The following is a 16,894-nucleotide window of genomic DNA, read 5'->3' on the forward strand; positions in this document are numbered from 1 at the left end:
TCCCGCAAACTCCACAGGGACAGCAACAGAAATCGAGACTGAACAAGGGTCATAGTGAGGCAGGCATCTCTCTCCTAATACTGTGCCATTATCTTTATTCTTAGTGTTTTTTTTCAATGTTGAGAACAATATATTAACTTAATAGCCTTCATGCATGTCACTGCATGTAACCCATGTCATTATAGAACAGAACATAGAACAATACAGCACAGGCCTTATGCTGCTAATCGGGTTATGATTTTGTAAAAGTTACAGCTAGTCTCTTTCTACCACTACACACCTAACATCTTTATTTTTTAAAAACTTATCTCTTTGGCCAAGCTTTTGATTATTATCAGAGTACCATTTTGTGGTTCAATATCAATTTTTCTAATGATAATATTCCAGTTAAATTACCTTTGGATGTTTTATCACATTAGAATAAATAAATAGAAGTGGTTAGGAAAGGAGATATTACTAGAGCATATAAAATTATTAATGACTTAATAGAGAAGATGATGAGAAGTGGCTAGTGAAACTAGAACTTTGCACCCCATCTCAAAAATTTTTTATGCACATTTAGGACCGAGATAGACAGAAATTTTTTCAGGTGGAATTTTCCATTATAGAGTTCAGGATGGCAAATATTTTCATCCAGAGCACTACCTCCTAAAATTTTAGCGTAAGAGAATAGTGCAGAACACTGGAGTGGAGGCAACATAAAGGTGCACAATATCTTCCCCCCAGAAGGCCCACATTGGGAATTGGGTTATTATTGTCATGTGACTGAGGTACTGTGAAAAACTTTGTTATGTATACTACCCATACAAATCATTTCATCCCATCAGTACACCAAAGTGGTACAAGAGGAAAGCAGTAACAATGCAGAAGGTAGTATTAGTTACAGAAGGAGTGCAGTAAAATAAGGTACAAAGCCATGATGAGATAGTTAGTGAAGCCAAGAACCCCTCTTATCATACAAGATCAAACAGTTTTATAAAAATGGGATAGAAGCTGTTCTTGAGATTGCTGGTACATGTTATCAGGCTTACATATCTTTTAACTAATGGGAAGGGCAAGAAGAGAGAATGTCTGGGGTGGAAGCTGTCTTTGATTAGGTGGCTGCTTTACTGAGGCAGTGAGAAGTGTAGATAAGAGGGGAGGCTAGCTTTAATCATGTGTTGAACTAAGTCTGCAACTCTGCACTTTTGCAGTTTTGATCAGAACAGTTACTATACCAAGCTGTGATGCATACAGATAGGATACTCTCCATGGTGCATCTTTAGAAATTGGCAAGGGTCAACAGGGACAACCAGTTAGAAAATGGCTCCTTGAATTGTGGACTTGTGACAGAATATGACTTTTATTTTCATTTCTGATGATTGCTATTTGCAGGCAGTGGGAGCAATGAGCATTTTCGATTGTTGCTCTCCTAAGCAGACCACAGCCATGGTCATACTCAGGGGTACAGTAGGTTCAAACAATTAAATAACCAGCCATTTTGGAAATTGTACAAGGTGTGCTTTGATTGACAGATCATAGATTTAAAGGTAGATTGTGCCTGACTGACAAATGAATTTTTTGAAGAAATGAAGGTTAATGTGGTACATTTCACATGGTCTACATGTAAGGCTACTGACAAACTCATGTCAGACTGGTCAGAAAAATAAAAGCACACATCAAATCACATCATCTATAATTTGCTTCAGAGTAGGAAGACAGTGGATAATGGTTGGGATTCTTTTGTGACCTTAGGTAGGTATCAATGGTTTCACAGAGCTCAGTACTCAGTCACTTGCTCTTTGTAACAGTTATTAATGATTTATATTTTAAATATACAAAATATAATACAACAAATTGGACCCGTGTCTGACATTCAGGATGAAAGCTCCCAAGTGCATTAAGAAAGAAGACAATCTAATCAGTCAGGTGGAACATTTACAAATACAATTTAATCTGGTGTAGTGAATTAATACATATTGTGATGTTTAAGACAACAAATGTGAGAAAACTTAGTGATGTCAAGGAACAGAGGGAAGTTGGAATATATGTCAGCATATTCATGCAAGTAGCAATAAAAGTTAATGAAAGTGGATGGTTAAAAGGTCATCTGTAATACTTTCCTTAATTAAGTGCAGTTCAGAAGAGTCGAGAGGTTATGCTAGAGTTGTACAGCACACTGGATTGAACACAGCTCATTACTGTGCACAGTTCTTGTCAAAGAGGAAAGATGTGAAGGCATTGGAGAGGGTATAGAGCAGGTATACAATAACAGCAGGATTGGAAAATTGTAGCCATCTGAAAATCAAATAAATTAGGATTGTTTCCTTGGGAACAGAAAAAAACTAAAGCAGAATTGCGGGATCTTGATATGAGGAGGACCAAGGGGCCAAATTCCACATAAATATAACTAAGATTAGAGGAGAGGTCAGGATAAATGGTTTCACCCATAGTTTGATGGGGAGGGGGCATCTGGAATTCAGCAACTGAAATGGCAGAAGAGGCAGAAATAATTATACTTAAAAAGTACTTAGATACACATGTGCTTGAAGTGTCAGGGCCTACAAAACTACTTCCCTAATTCAGGTGGGTAACCTTTTGCAATGAGATGTATAATCAAGATTTTCCCCTGATCAATCGAATGAAGCAGATCCTCAAGGGATCCTTTTTAATTATCCCCAAAAATAAAGAATAAAGCCTTCAGTTTTGCTCAGATTGCCCTTTTAAGCCAGGTACATTTTGTCAATGACTCACTACGTGTGCTTAGAATTTCTCAACAGTGGCTCTTGTTAATATGCTCCTAGGAATAATTCATCCTGAGCCCAAGATGTCATTGCGGAATACCTTACAAAAAGTTTAAGACGTTTTTTCTATCAGTCCTGTTTGAAAAACTCTAAGCATGATTTCATGGGTCCCATTGTCGCATGTCAAGCCACCCAAGATAAAATAAATACAACTTACCATGGTGGTCTGTAGTTGGTTCTCAACCAGAGCCTTCAGATCTAATAAACTTCCATCAGTTTCATTCTATTAAAAAAATTGTAAACACATGTATCAAACTTTACAGTAAGATAAATAATTTACTGATAGAATCATGTTATCAGATCAGCCTAACGTTGACATTATTACATGGCTTTGCAGAGGAAATGAGGTTTAATCTCATACTAAAATGCTGAACTATTTATTTCTAGAACTCTCTATAAAAAGCTTGCCTCACCGAAAAACAATAATGCCAACAGTAAACATGTGCTAGTTGGTGAAAGAACAAATGGGTGGAGAGGCATGCAAAATTCTTACATGCTTTGGTAAGGTAGCAATATTTCTCTGGCAGGAATGAGTAATGATATTTTAGTCAGTAACATAAAATAAAGGTATAGTCATTTTGGATTTAGCAGAAGTCACACCCTCCACCCATCCCTTAAAAGGAGTTGTGAACCTTTACAAGTTTTCACTGCAGATAGCTGTGTATGCTTGCTGTTGAAAACATTCAAAGCAAAGATCATTAGGGAGATTAGGGAAAAGGAGATAGAGGGTTATTTTGTTGAAACTGAGGTAGATGTTTCCTAATCTTATTCAATGACAGAGCAGATTTGAAAAACCAAAAAATCTATCCCTGATTCTTTCTAATGATCAGACATCAACCATTCTAATGGTTACCAGTCTGTTAAGTGCTACATACCAAGGACAACCCTTGAGGTGGATAGCACTAGAACTGTGCTAATTGGACAAAATTGAACATCCATGAAGCACCAGAACTATGCACCACAATGTACAACTTTGTGGCCCAGCATATTCCTCATTCAACTGCTATTAAGTCACATATCTAATTCTGTTCCTAGTGTCAAAGAGTATGCCTGAACCAACCATATCTAAAAATTGAGGTGCCAACATGGTAAAGCTTAAACACAAGGATGACAAGAAGCTAACTGATACAGTCAGAGGTACATTCACTTGGAAGGACATCAAGAAAAAGAGAGTCAAAGGCTCAGGTGCTGATTGTAAGCTAAAGGTGGGTCATCTATCCATGCTTTAATCCAAGCACTGTTACAACACTGGCATTAAGAACAGTGGGAAAAGAAAAAACAGCGACAGTCCAATCCAGGTCAAATGTCCAAATTGCCCAACTGCAATCTCCAAAATGGAATGTGGCACTCTTATCAAATGACACTTAGACACCTGATAAATGGTGCTCCATTTGGATTCTGGAAGATCTTCACTCTGGACATTATTATAATCCTGGTCCAATGATGGTGAAAGGAGCCAAATTTCGGAGACAAATGTAATACCCTGGTTAAGATTTCTATGTCTATGTTGTGAGATAGTTTATATTAGCAGTTTTCTTTTAAAGCAGTGTGCCATGCTGGAAAGTGTGCTTACTGTCCAATTTAGGAATGTGAGTCAGCCACTCGGGATTATGGGATGTGAAAAAAGCAGGAGCTGTGGAACAGGCCTCAAGGGATGCTGCAGAATGCTGTTGGAAAGGAGAGTCTCCACTGCAAGAAGTGCTTTGTGGAGATGAATAGCTCCAAGGAGGAACAGCTAATACTCCTGAGAGAGCCTGGTCATTCGAGACTGATCTTGAGGGGAGTTCGGAATGTGGCAGGTTCTTTTACTTGGGCTGTGGGTCCAGTGCATAAGTAAAAGGTACACCCCCGACTACTCCAGTATGAGCTCTGACATTACGTGCACATTGGACTGGTTTAACTGTAATGAGCACTTTTATTTTAATTTTCTTTTGCTGTAACTGTTAAAGTTGAAAATTTGATAAATATACTTCCTTTACAATTTTATGCTAGTGCACAATATGGCATTTCTGGTCTACCGTTAACTGTGTGTGAACCGTACTTACGCAGCATTCACTCAAATCCAAGTTCCTTTCATCAGAACATCCTGCTTGGTTGAATCCCAAATCATACCGATCCTAAACTGTTTATGAAAGGTGGCCTTCTCACCACTGAGTCACATGGCTGTTAGCAGAGTTAGCAAAGGAGCCAAGCCTGTATGTGAGCTCTTGCGAGAAGGTTACACAAGGAAAGATGAGAGTCTTTGATTTGAAGAAAACAATAGTATGATTGTTAAGAGGTTTAGTAGAAACAGGTTGAAAATTCATCACTGGCTAGACTTGTACCTCAGCACTTTGACATTGCTGAAGATTTTGTCAAGGACCTGCATTTCCTCCATACTGAAATCCCTCATGAACATTGTAACATTGTTCTTTTGACAAGCCTTTTCTACTTCTCATTGTAAATTAAAGCCAGCGTTCTGACCACTGTTCAGAGGTCTGTATATAACTCCCATCAGGGTCCTGACGAAGGGTCTCGGCCCGAAACGTTGACTGTTCATTTCCATGGATGCTGCCCGACCTGCTGAGTTCCTCCAGCTTGTTACAAGTTATTTTTATGCTTGCAGTTTTCTAACTCTACCTACAACAATTCTACTTCTTCTGATCTGATGTTATTACTAAGGATTTGATTTCATTTTTTTCCCCAACAGAGCTACACCACCCCCTCTGCCTACCTCCCTGTCCTTTTGATACAACGTGTAACCTTGGATATTAAGCTTCCAACTATAATCTTCTTTCAACTTAATGTAACCCACAACGTCATACCTGCTCATCTCTATCTGTGCATTTAGGTTTATGATCAACGAAGACCCTCTCAAATAGTGATGAATTCTTTTAGCTAGATGATGTTAATAAATGTTGAGCAGATTTAAAGGGTTAAATGGTTGACTCCTGATCCTGTGTTCTCATGGTTCAGCCAATTCCATTGAATCTTTAGGGGAAGTGGGGACAATTTTAACCTTAATCTGCTTATTGCTAATGTTTTACTGTATGCTCACACAGATTGCTTCATTGTCTAAGAAACTGTGACCAGAATGGAAATTGTGCAACAATGAGTGACCATTCTTATCTGTGATCTTGTGACAGAGGTAATGTTTTTTCATTAGTTGAGCTTTAACGGGCTTAAAGCAACATAGGTAGTGTTGAAGAAGGGAGGCTGCAGAAGTTCAAAGTAAATATCAAAATACAATATCTCACCATATACAACTGGAGATTCATTTTCTTGCAGGCATACTCAATACATCCATAAAAGAACTATGTGGTTGTTATTGTACTTGATTCTACATAATCACGCACAAGTAGAAAATGGAAGTGTCAGAAGGTGTATGTATGGTCATGTAATTTAGTAGAAGGAATAACATCATAGACTATTTTCTAAATGCAAAAAATCCTAGATGCAAAGGCATTCAGGAGTCCTCATGCAGATTTCCCTAAAGGTTAATTGCAGGTTAAAGTCAGTGGTGAAGAAGCTTAATGCAACATTAGCATTCATTTCAAGAGGACTAGAATGTTTGTTGAGATACAGCACAAATAGGACTTTCCAGCTCTTCGAGCTACACCACACAGAAAACCCTAATCTAACATTAGACTAATCGCAGGACAATTTACAATGACCAATTAATCTACCAACCAGTACATCTTTGGATTGGGAAACCGAAGAAAACCCACCTGATGATGGGGAGAACATACAAACTCTTTACAGACAGCGGTGAGGATTGAACCCAGGTTGCAGGTACTGTGAAGTGTTGTACGAACCACTATGCTGCCATGCTGCAAGGATGTAATGCCAAGGCTTTAGAGACACTGGTGAGGTCTCACTTGGAGTACTGTGAGCAATTTTGGGCTCCATATTTAAGAAAGGATGTGTTGATATTTTGTGGATGTTCAGAGAAGGTTCATAAGAATGATTCCAGAAATGAAAGGATTATCATATGAGAGTGAAAGATGGCTTTGGAACTTTACTGGCTGAAATTTTAGAGAATGTAGGGGGAATCTCATTTACATCTATCGGATGATGGAAGGCCTAAATAGAGTGGATGTAGAGAGGATGCTTCCCATAATGGAGAGTCCAGGACCAGAAGGCAGAGCCTCAGAATTCTGGGTCATTGCTTTGGAACAGAAATAATGAGGAATTTCTTTAGCCAAAAGGTGGTGAATCTGTGGAATTCAGTGCCACAGATGGCTGTAGAGGCCAATTAATTTGGTATATTTAAGGGGGAGGTTGATAGATTCTTGATTAGTAAGGGTGTGCTGCCTTTATGGCAGTTATTTAGTTTACAATATTTTCGCTTAGTAATTCATTTGTTAGCATTCTAGTTAAAGTTAGGATTGTTTAAAGTTGTCTGTGAGAGATCGCGGCATGCGATGACGTCACATCCGGTTTTGCCGCGTCCTGTGGGAAAATACCAGTTTGGAGAAATGGAAAGGTGGGGGTCGAGACACGTGCGAGCGCAGCAGCAGCAAAGTTTTCTCTCTACGCACCAGGAACATTGTGAAAGCAACGCTGTGAGTTATGAGATAATCGATATGTTGAATTAAAATGTTAACGCCGATCCTGTTAAAAGTAACGACGGTCGATAATGTTTATGTTTTCGTTAGTTAAAAAGTTGCAGATAGTTTGCGTTGAAGTGTATTTAAAGCAGTCAATGGCGTAGGTTGATTCTGACTGTATGCTGCACTTTAATGTAATGTAGTTGTTGCAGTTTTACTTTTGCAAGTATTTACGATGTAATTGTAATATCAAGAAGGAAACAAATGCTGTACAAATCTTGTATTGTTTTATTAACAGTTTTCACCATACGTCAATGTGGAAGAGTGAACAGTAAGCGGTTAATCTTACTGTGATCCTGTCGTTATTGACAAAGGTTTAACTCGGTGTTTAGCTCGTCGTTCCGTTACACCCGAGCGAGAACACTACAAAGGGTATCAAAAAGGCTACATCGAGAAGGCACAGGAAAATGGGATTAAGGGGAAAATAAATCAGCCATGATGGAATGGAGGAGCAGACTCAATAGGCCAATTCTGCTCTTATGTCTTATGGTCTTACAGTGGTATCATCTGCAAACTTGTAGCTGGAATCACAGCAGATTTCAGCCACACAGTTGTAAGTATACAGGGAGTAAAGTAGGAGACTGAGGAGACAGTATTTTGGGACACCAGTGTTGCAGATGATTGTAGTAGAAGTGCTGCTGCCTATCCTTACTGATTACAATCTGTTGGTCAGCATCCAGTTGCAAAGGGAGTCCCAGGTCTAGAAGTTTGAAAATGAATTTGCATGAAATTCTGGTACTGAAGGCAGAGCTGTAGAAAATAAATAGTCTGACACAGATGGCTTTGTTACTTTGATCCTCCAAAGATGGGTATAGGGCCAGGGAGATGACATCCACCATGTACATGCTTTAGCAGTAGTGGAATTGCAGTGGGTCAAGGTTGTCTCAGAGTCTGGAGGTGATGCGTGCAATGAGCAGCCTCTCAAAGTACTTCATGATGGTGGATAATGGAAACACTGAGCGATAGTCATTAAGGCACATTGCCTTATCTTTCTTTGGTACTGCGATGATAGTGGTATTATTAAAACAAGCTGTTTAAGAATGTAAACACTCCAAACAACTGATCAGCTCAGGATCTCAGGGGGCTCCTTATGGACCAGATGCTTTCCATGAATTCACGAATTGTGACTGTAGATTGTCAGGGCAGGTAATGACATTCCACGTTTGTTCTGTTCAAAACTTGCAAAAATGCATTTAGCTTGTGTCTGACTTTGTTTTGTGGCCTGCTATTTTTTGCAAACCCTGCCACAACTGATGGTTGGCTTGATACTGTTTTGGACTGGCATTTTCTCTTGGCATTCTTGATAGCTTTATGAAAATCTTCCCTGGTTTTTCATATATATATACATATATATATATATATATATATATATATATATATATATATATAAGACTGATAATATATATCAGGCAGGATCACCCTATTTGGACACAGCAGACCAGGATTTCAACAGGGAATATATCTCAATGTTTATACAAGGTTCCAGTATGGGAATGCTCAGAATGACATTTTTGGTATGCGATCCTACACCCACTCGTTGGCTAAGTCTATGATGGCAGTGATGCACTCTCTGAGATCGGGCGCTAAGTATTTGAATACGGATAAGCTTCTACACAACTCAAAACAACTCAAATCTATATCTTCAAGACCATCAGTAGACTACTTTCTGTACTGGCTCCTTACACTTCATGGTTTTTTTTTTAACGCATCAGTGGATCAGTAGATGCCTTTGATGGTTGCATAGCAATAACCTCTTGGTCTGTTATTTTGTTTTACATCGTGGGCAACATTCACCAAAAATCTACATGATTCACAGCTGCTGGCTCATTTTATCTGCCATGCTAACTGGAACTTCCAGAAAGAGAAATCAGTTTGATCTTGCTCTTCTATTAAAATTCTGATCTTCAAACACCACTTTCATAAAGCTGTTCACAGCTCAATTGTATTGAGATTTTCTATATGAAGGATTAATCTGACATTAATAATGAAATATTACAGGTGTCATTTAACTGATCTGTAATTCCTGCTTTAAGAACACAGTTCAAAGTTCAAAATACATTATTAAAGTATGCATATATTATACAACCTTGAGATTCGTCTCCAAAAAAGCTAAAAAAAAAAAGACCCAATGTACAGAGAGAAAAACATTGTGTAAACAATAAAAGTAAGCAAATAGCATTTAGAATGAACGTGAGCTCTCAAACATGAAGCTTGGAGCAGCTGGAGCATGCCCTTCGGTACAGATGTAATGCCAACCTTCAATCGGCTCCAAGATCAATCTAACTTTCCCCATCCACATCCATGTACTTTCATCCATGTACCTGTCTAAGAGCCTTTAAATGTCCCTAACATATCTGCCTCTAACTCCACTCGCTTCAAAGTGTTCTATGCACTTACCAATCTGTAAAAAATATCTACTTCTGACGAACCCTTGTATATTTTTCTCCAATTACCTTAAAACTGCCAGGTTGTTGCTGCGGCACCACTCCACTAGTTGGCATATTTCACCTCTGTACACCCTCTCATCACCACCTGAGATTCTAACAACAATGGTCGTATCGTCAGCAAATTTGTAGATGGCGTTTGAGCTATGCCTAGCCACACAGTCATGTGTATACAGAGAGTAGAGCAGTGGGCTAAGCACACACCCCTGAGGTTCACCAGCATTGATAGTCAGTGAGGAGGATATGTTATCACCAATCCGCACAGACTGCGGTTTTCCAATTAGGAAGTCGAGGATCCAATTACAGAGAGAAGTACAGAGGCCCAGGTTCTACAACTTCTCAATTAGGATTGTGGGAATGATGGTATTAAAAACTGAGCTATAGTTGATGAACAGCATCCTGATGTAGGTGTTTGTGTTGTTTAGGTGGTCTAAAGCTGTGTGAAGAGCCATGGAGATTGCGTATCTAGTCAGCTCCATCTTGGGCACGAGCCGACGAGGTACCCAGGACATCTTTCCGAAGCGGTGTCTCAGAAAAACAGTGTCCATTATTAAAGACCCCCAGCACCCAGGGCATGCACTTTTCTCACTGTTACCATCAGGTAGGAGGTACCAGAAGCCTGAAGGCACACACTCAACGATTCAGGTACAGCTGATTCCTAAATGGACTTTGAAGCTTTGGATACTACCTCACTTTTTTAATATACAGTATTTCTGTTTTTGCACAGTTTTTACTAATCTATTCAATATATGTAATTGATTTGTTTATTTATTGTTTTATTTTATTTATTATTTTTTTTCTCTTTCTGCTAGATTATGTATTGCATTGAACTGCTACTGCTAAGTTAACAAATTTCACGTCACATGCCAGTGATAATAAACCCGATTCCGATTATGCCCCCTTGCATCAGTCATTGCCACCATGGGGAAAAAGGTGCTGACTGTCCTCTCTATCTATGCTTCTATCACATCACCTCATTTGCTCCTTCAAAAAGCCCTAGTTTGCTTAACTATTCCACATAAGACACGCTCACTAGTCTAAATAGCATCCTGGTATATCTCCTCTGCATCATCTCTGAAGCTTTCACATCCTATAATGAAGAGGCCAGAAAGAACACAATACTCCCAGAGCTGAAACATTACCTTATGGCTCTTGAACTCAACTCCCTGCCTAATGAAGGCTAACACACTGTACACCTTCTTAACCACCCTATCAGCTTGCACTGCCACTTTGTGAGATCTCAGAATATAGATCCCAACATCCCTCTTTCTACACACTGTACAGAACCTTGCCATTCACCTTGTACCCTGCCTTCAACTTAGACCTTCCAAAGAATTTTGCTTCACTTTTTTCCAGGTTGAACTCCATCTGCCACTTCTCAGCCTATCTCTGCATCCTATCAATGTCACTTTGTAACCGTGAACAACCTTCTATTCTATCCATAACTCCACCAACCTTTTTTCATTTGCACTTACAAGCCCACCCTTCCACTTTCTCATTCAATTCACCACAGGTCATTGACCTCCAGGCAGAATACAATAAATCTACAACCATCATATGCCTTCTATGGGCAAACCAATTCCAAATCCATGCAGCCAAGTTTCCCTGGACTCCATGCATCATGACTTTCTTAATGAGCCTACCATGGGAGCCTTGTTAAAATCCATACAGTACATTCACCACGTTACCTACTATTATTCCTAATTAGCAATGTCATGCCCCACATCTTTTACTTCCCACCACACCGCCTTTGAAATACTTAACCCTCAGACATCCAGCAAATACTCCTGCCTTTGTGACAGCTAAGTCTTTGTAATGGCCACAAGGAACCATGCACTTCAGCTTCATCACACTTGTTCCTGATACTTCTTTCATTAAACATATTTCAACCCATCCAACTGACTGCAATTATGCCATATCCATGGCCTATCCTTCCTACGGTTTCTCTACATGTTGCATCTATCTTTATACAAACTGCCCATCATTTGACCTATCATTCTGGTTTATGACTTCCTGCCAACCTGGTTTAAACCCTTCCCAACAGATCTAGGAAGTCTGCCTGCAGGGACATTGGTACTTCTCAAGTTCAGATGTAACCCATCTCCTTTGTGTAGATCAAATGTTGCCCAGAAAAGATCCCAATGATACACAAATCAAATATCTTGCTCCCTGCACCATCAGCCACACATTCATCAGCCATATCATCCTATTCTTTTCCATCACAGACATGCGGCACAGGTCACAATCCAGAGATTAATGTCCTTGAGGTCCTGCTTTTCTTTTTATATTCCTTCCTAACTCCCTATATACGCTCTTCAGGACCTCATCCCTTTTCCTAGCTATGTCATTGGCACCAATATGTACCAAGACATCTGGCAACTCACACTCCCCCTTAAGAATGTGGTGGACCTAATCTGAAATTTCCTGACCCTTTTGGAGGCAATATAGCATTCAAAAGTCTCTTGCACACCAACTGAATCTTCTGCCTGCTTCTTAACTATTGAATCCCCTATCACTACAGCTCTCCACTTCACCTCCCTTCCCTTTGGAGTCATAGAGCCAGAATGTGCCTGGGAGCTGATCACTGCAGATTGTCCTGGTAGGATGTTCTCCACCTTCCCCCACAAACACTATCCAAAGTGGTAATACTTGGCATACTTTTTCTCAGTTCCTTCTTCTCCACATCTGTTCTCAGGATGTGGATTTCCTTTCCATGCCTTCAAAGAACAGTTTCCTTTCCTCCACCACTAATGCTGTCCTTACCCACATCTCCTCCATTTCTCATATATTGGCGCTCACCCCATTTTCCATGTTCTTTAACACTGATGGAGTTCCTCTTGTCCTCACCTATTACCCCATGAGCCTCCGCATCCAAAACATTACTCTCCACAGCATCCGCCATCTCCAAAGGGAACCTTCCACCAAACATATCTTAACCTTCTCCCCCTCTCCCTGCAGGGATCACTCCCTCTGTGATTCTCTTGTCCATTCGTCTCTCCCCACTAAATCTCCCTCCTGGCACTTATACCAGCAAGTGGCCGAAGTGCTACACCTGCCTATTCACCTCTTCCTTGATCTCCATTCAGAGCCCCAAACAGTCCTTCCAGGTGAGGCAACACATCACCTGCAAATCAGCTGGGGTTGTCTGTTGCATTCGGTGCTCATGATGTGTCCTCCTCTACACTGGTGAGACCCGCTCTGCTCACCTAAAGCAGAACTTCCCCGTGGCCAAATATTTTAATTCCAATTCTCATTTCTGTTCTGGCATGCCTGTTCACAGCCTCCTCTTGTGCTATAATGAGGCAACACTTTATATTCTATCTGGGTAGCCTCCAACCTGATGGCATGAATATCAGTTTCTTCTTGCGGTAAAATTACCTCACCTTCCCCTTTTCTTCCATTCCCCATTCTAGCCTCTTATTTCTTCTCACGTGAGTATCACCTTTGCTGGCTCCCCTCCTTCATCTCTTTATCCTATGCTCCACTCTCCTTTCCTATCACCCATTCCTTCCTCTCTGGCTCTTTACCTTTCCTATGCCCGTGCTTCACCTACCGCCTTCTAGCTATCCACATTCCCCTCCCTCCACTTTTTTACTCCTCCTTCCTTTCCAGTCCTGAAGAAAGGTCTTGGCCTGAAACGTCAACTGTTTATTCATTTCCATAGACGCTGCCTGACCTTCAGAGTTCCACCAGCATTTTGTGTTTGCTGCTTTAGATTTCCAGCATGTGTAAAATATCTCACTTTTAATGTAATACTTGTTGAGAATGGTCACAAGGGTATTCTGCACTGTTTACCTACTCTCTTTCACTCTGAGTCACCCAGCTACCTGCTTCCTACAACTTAGGTGTGACTGCCAACCTGTAGCTTCTGTCTATCAACTTCCCACTCTGCTGAATAACCTATAGGTTAGTGGTCACCCACCTTTTTAAGCCTAAGATCCCCTACCTCGGCCTTAGTGAAAGGCAAGATCGACCCCAGATTGATTAACTACACGCATGTGCACCGGCCAGAAAAGACAGGAAGTAAAACCCCGCAACCTGGAAGTGGAAATAATGTATAAACACCAGGGGTACCCACCCTTTTTTGCACCGCGGACTGGTTTAATATTGACAATATTCTTGCAGACTGGCCAATGGGGGGGGTGGGGGGGGGGTGTTAAACACGATGGGAATACAGTGATACTCAAAGCAGGTTCCTTATGTCCAGTCTATTCCACAATTTAGTTTTCATGGCTCTCAGCACTTAGCTTTTGTCCCGCTTTCTGCTGAAAAAACTCAACGAGTTTGTCTCTGAAGTGTGGGGTGCTTGGATTCAGGGTACCAAAGCCATTTTGAGGACTTCATTGACTCATTGGACAACCTCTGGGCCTGAACTGCAGCCTCCCGCCCGCCCGCCGCCATCCGCCTTGGCCAGGCTGGTCGTGGGTGGGGTGAGAGGACAAAGTCATGGCCGGAGGTCCCCGTGCTCCGGGCCAGAAACATTGGCACTTCCTGCCAGCCACGCTCCAGGCCAGTAGCATCGGTGGTTCTCACCGGCCGCAAGAGGCGAACACTGGCGCGAAGGTGTCACTGCGTTTAGACGACTGATGACCTCGCGTGGGTTCAAGTTCAACAGTGGGCTGACAAGGACTGAGGAAAGGTGCAGCTGACTCATATCCTTTCCTCGCAGCCCAGTGGTTGGGGACCACTGAATTACACTGTGTAGTGTGGGGGAGGTACATGCAAGTGTGCTGGGCAGAAAGAATGGAACTAAAACCCCGCAACTCGGAAACAATCCCTCAACAGTATTTGTGTATTTATTTTTCTTTTTTTTCGGGATTTGCTGGGAAAGTCTCAAAGATCGACCAGTCGATCGCGATTGACAGGTTGGCGACCACTACTATAGGTCATCCAGCTCCAGCCAGCTGATGGCGCAATGGCATCAGCGCCGGGCTCCAGAGCGAAGGCTCCCGAGTTCGAATCCAAGTAGGGCCGCCCCCAAGCATGCTTTCCATCTGTGCCGGGTTAAGCGTCGAGCTGGCCACTCGGCCTCGTAAAATAAAACAAGGGCCGAGTCAGGAGCGTTCATATCGTGACCTGGTTAAACTGAAAAGGGAGACCAATCCTGACACCACACGCCAGATGAGAATGGCTGACGTCTGCTGCAACATGCTAAAAAAAAAATCCAGCTCCTGTTCCTTAACACTGTCTATAAGGAGTTACAGCCAAATGCATTTCTTACACACTGGAGGTCTCCCTGACTTCCCACGTCATGCAAGAGGAGCACGTCACTGTCCTGGGATCCAGTCTGGAACAATAGTGGAAACTTGACAGAAACTTCACCCTAGCTTCCGACCTTTGAGACAGAGTCTCAGCTCCACACTATAACCGTGTCCATTCACACTAGCCTCTCCACTTAAACCTAACCTTTTATTGGCCCCCTCTACTTGCCTAATTGCTCAATCAAGTTACAACTGAACAGAAAGTTGCAGTAAACACTGCTTTTTAAATTGCTCACTTTTTTGTGACAAGTAATGACGACTGCTACCAGCACTGAGATAAGATTCTGTGTTAAGACGGCAGTGAAGAGGGTACAGAGGTGATTCACCATGTGGTGATTCAGTCATAACCATATAACATATAACCATATAACAATCACAGCACGGAAACAGGCCATCTTGGCCCTCCTAGTCCGTGCCTTAATCTCACCTAGTCCCACCTACCTGCACTCAGCCCATAACCCTCCACTCCTTTCCTGTCCATATACCTATCCAATTTTGCTTTAAATGACACAACTGAACTGGCCTCTACTACTTCTACAGGAAGCTCATTCCACACAGCTATCACTCTTTGAGTAAAGAAATACCCCCTCGAGTTTCCCTTAAACTTCTGCCCCCTAACTCTCAAATCATGTCCTCTAGTTTGAATCTCCCCTACTCTCAATGGAAACAGCCTGTTCACGTCAACTCTATCTATCCCTCTCAAAATTTTAAATACCTCGATCAAATCCCCCCTCAACCTTCTACGCTCCAATGAATAGAGACCTAACTTGTTCAACCTTTCTCTGTAATTTAACTGCTGAAACCCAGGTAACATCCTAGTAAATCGTCTCTGCACTCTCTCTAATTTATTGATATCTTTCCTATAATTCGGTGACCAGAACTGCACACAATATTCCAAATTTGGCCTTACCAATGCCTTGTACAACTTTAGCATTACATCCCAACTTCTGTACTCAATGCTTTGATTTATAAAGGCCAGCGTTCCAAAAGCCCTCTTCACCACCCTATCTACATGAGACTCCACTTTCAGGGAACTATGCACAGTTATTCCTAGATCTCTCTGTTCCTCTGCATTCCTCAATGCCCTACCATTTACTCTGTATGTTTTATTTGGATTATTCCTGCCAAAATGTAGAACCTCACACTTCTCAGCATTAAACTCCATCTGCCAACGTTCAGCCCATTCTTCTAACCGGCATAAATCTCCCTGCAAGCTTTGAAAATCCACCTCATTATCCACAACACCTCCTACCTTAGTATCATCGGCATACTTACTAATCCAATTTACCACCCCATCATCCAGATCATTTATGTATATTACAAACAACATTGGGCCCAAAACAGATCCCTGAGGCACCCCGCTAGTCACCGGCCTCCATCCCGATAAACAATTATCCACCACTACTCTCTGGCATCTCCCATCTAGCCACTGTTGAATCCATTTTATTACTCCAGCATTAATACCTAACGACTGAACCTTCTTAACTAACCTTCCATGTGGAACTTTGTCAAAGGCTTTGCTGAAGTCCATATAGACTACATCCACTGCCTTACCCTCGTCAACATTCCTCGTAACTTCTTCAAAAAATTCAATAAGGTTTGTCAAACATGACATTCCACGCACAAATCCATGCTGGCTACTTCTAATCAGATCCCGTCTATCCAGATAATTATAAATACTATCTCTAAGAATACTTTCCATTAATTTACCCACCACTGATGTCAAACTGATAGGTCTATAATTGCTAGGCTTCCTTCTAGAACCCTTTTTAAACAATGGAACCACATGAGCAATACGCCAATCCTCCGGCACAATC

The 16,894-nt window shown here is 41.3% G+C and overlaps 2 protein-coding genes across 7 annotated transcripts in view; one reads left to right on the plus strand and one right to left on the minus strand.

The window, feature by feature from the left end:
* pnpla6 (patatin-like phospholipase domain containing 6) overlaps positions 1-16,894 on the minus strand; it is a 225,509-nt gene that overhangs the window by 177,344 nt on the left and 31,271 nt on the right. For all 5 annotated transcript variants that reach the window (XM_059992131.1, XM_059992129.1, XM_059992134.1 and 2 more), the window contains one exon: positions 2,941-3,006. In XM_059992131.1, coding sequence (XP_059848114.1) covers positions 2,941-3,006 — 66 coding nt within the window. The remainder of the gene's footprint in view (positions 1-2,940; positions 3,007-16,894) is intronic.
* Positions 8,755-16,894, plus strand: part of LOC132406448 (general transcription factor II-I repeat domain-containing protein 2B-like) — a 32,854-nt gene continuing 24,714 nt past the window's right edge. For both annotated transcript variants that reach the window (XM_059992137.1, XM_059992136.1), the window contains exon 1: positions 8,755-10,461. The gene's annotated coding sequence lies outside the window, so the exon portion shown is untranslated. The remainder of the gene's footprint in view (positions 10,462-16,894) is intronic.

This window comes from Hypanus sabinus, chromosome 16 (assembly GCF_030144855.1).
Source record: "Hypanus sabinus isolate sHypSab1 chromosome 16, sHypSab1.hap1, whole genome shotgun sequence".
Taxonomy (NCBI): Eukaryota; Metazoa; Chordata; class Chondrichthyes; order Myliobatiformes; family Dasyatidae; genus Hypanus; species Hypanus sabinus.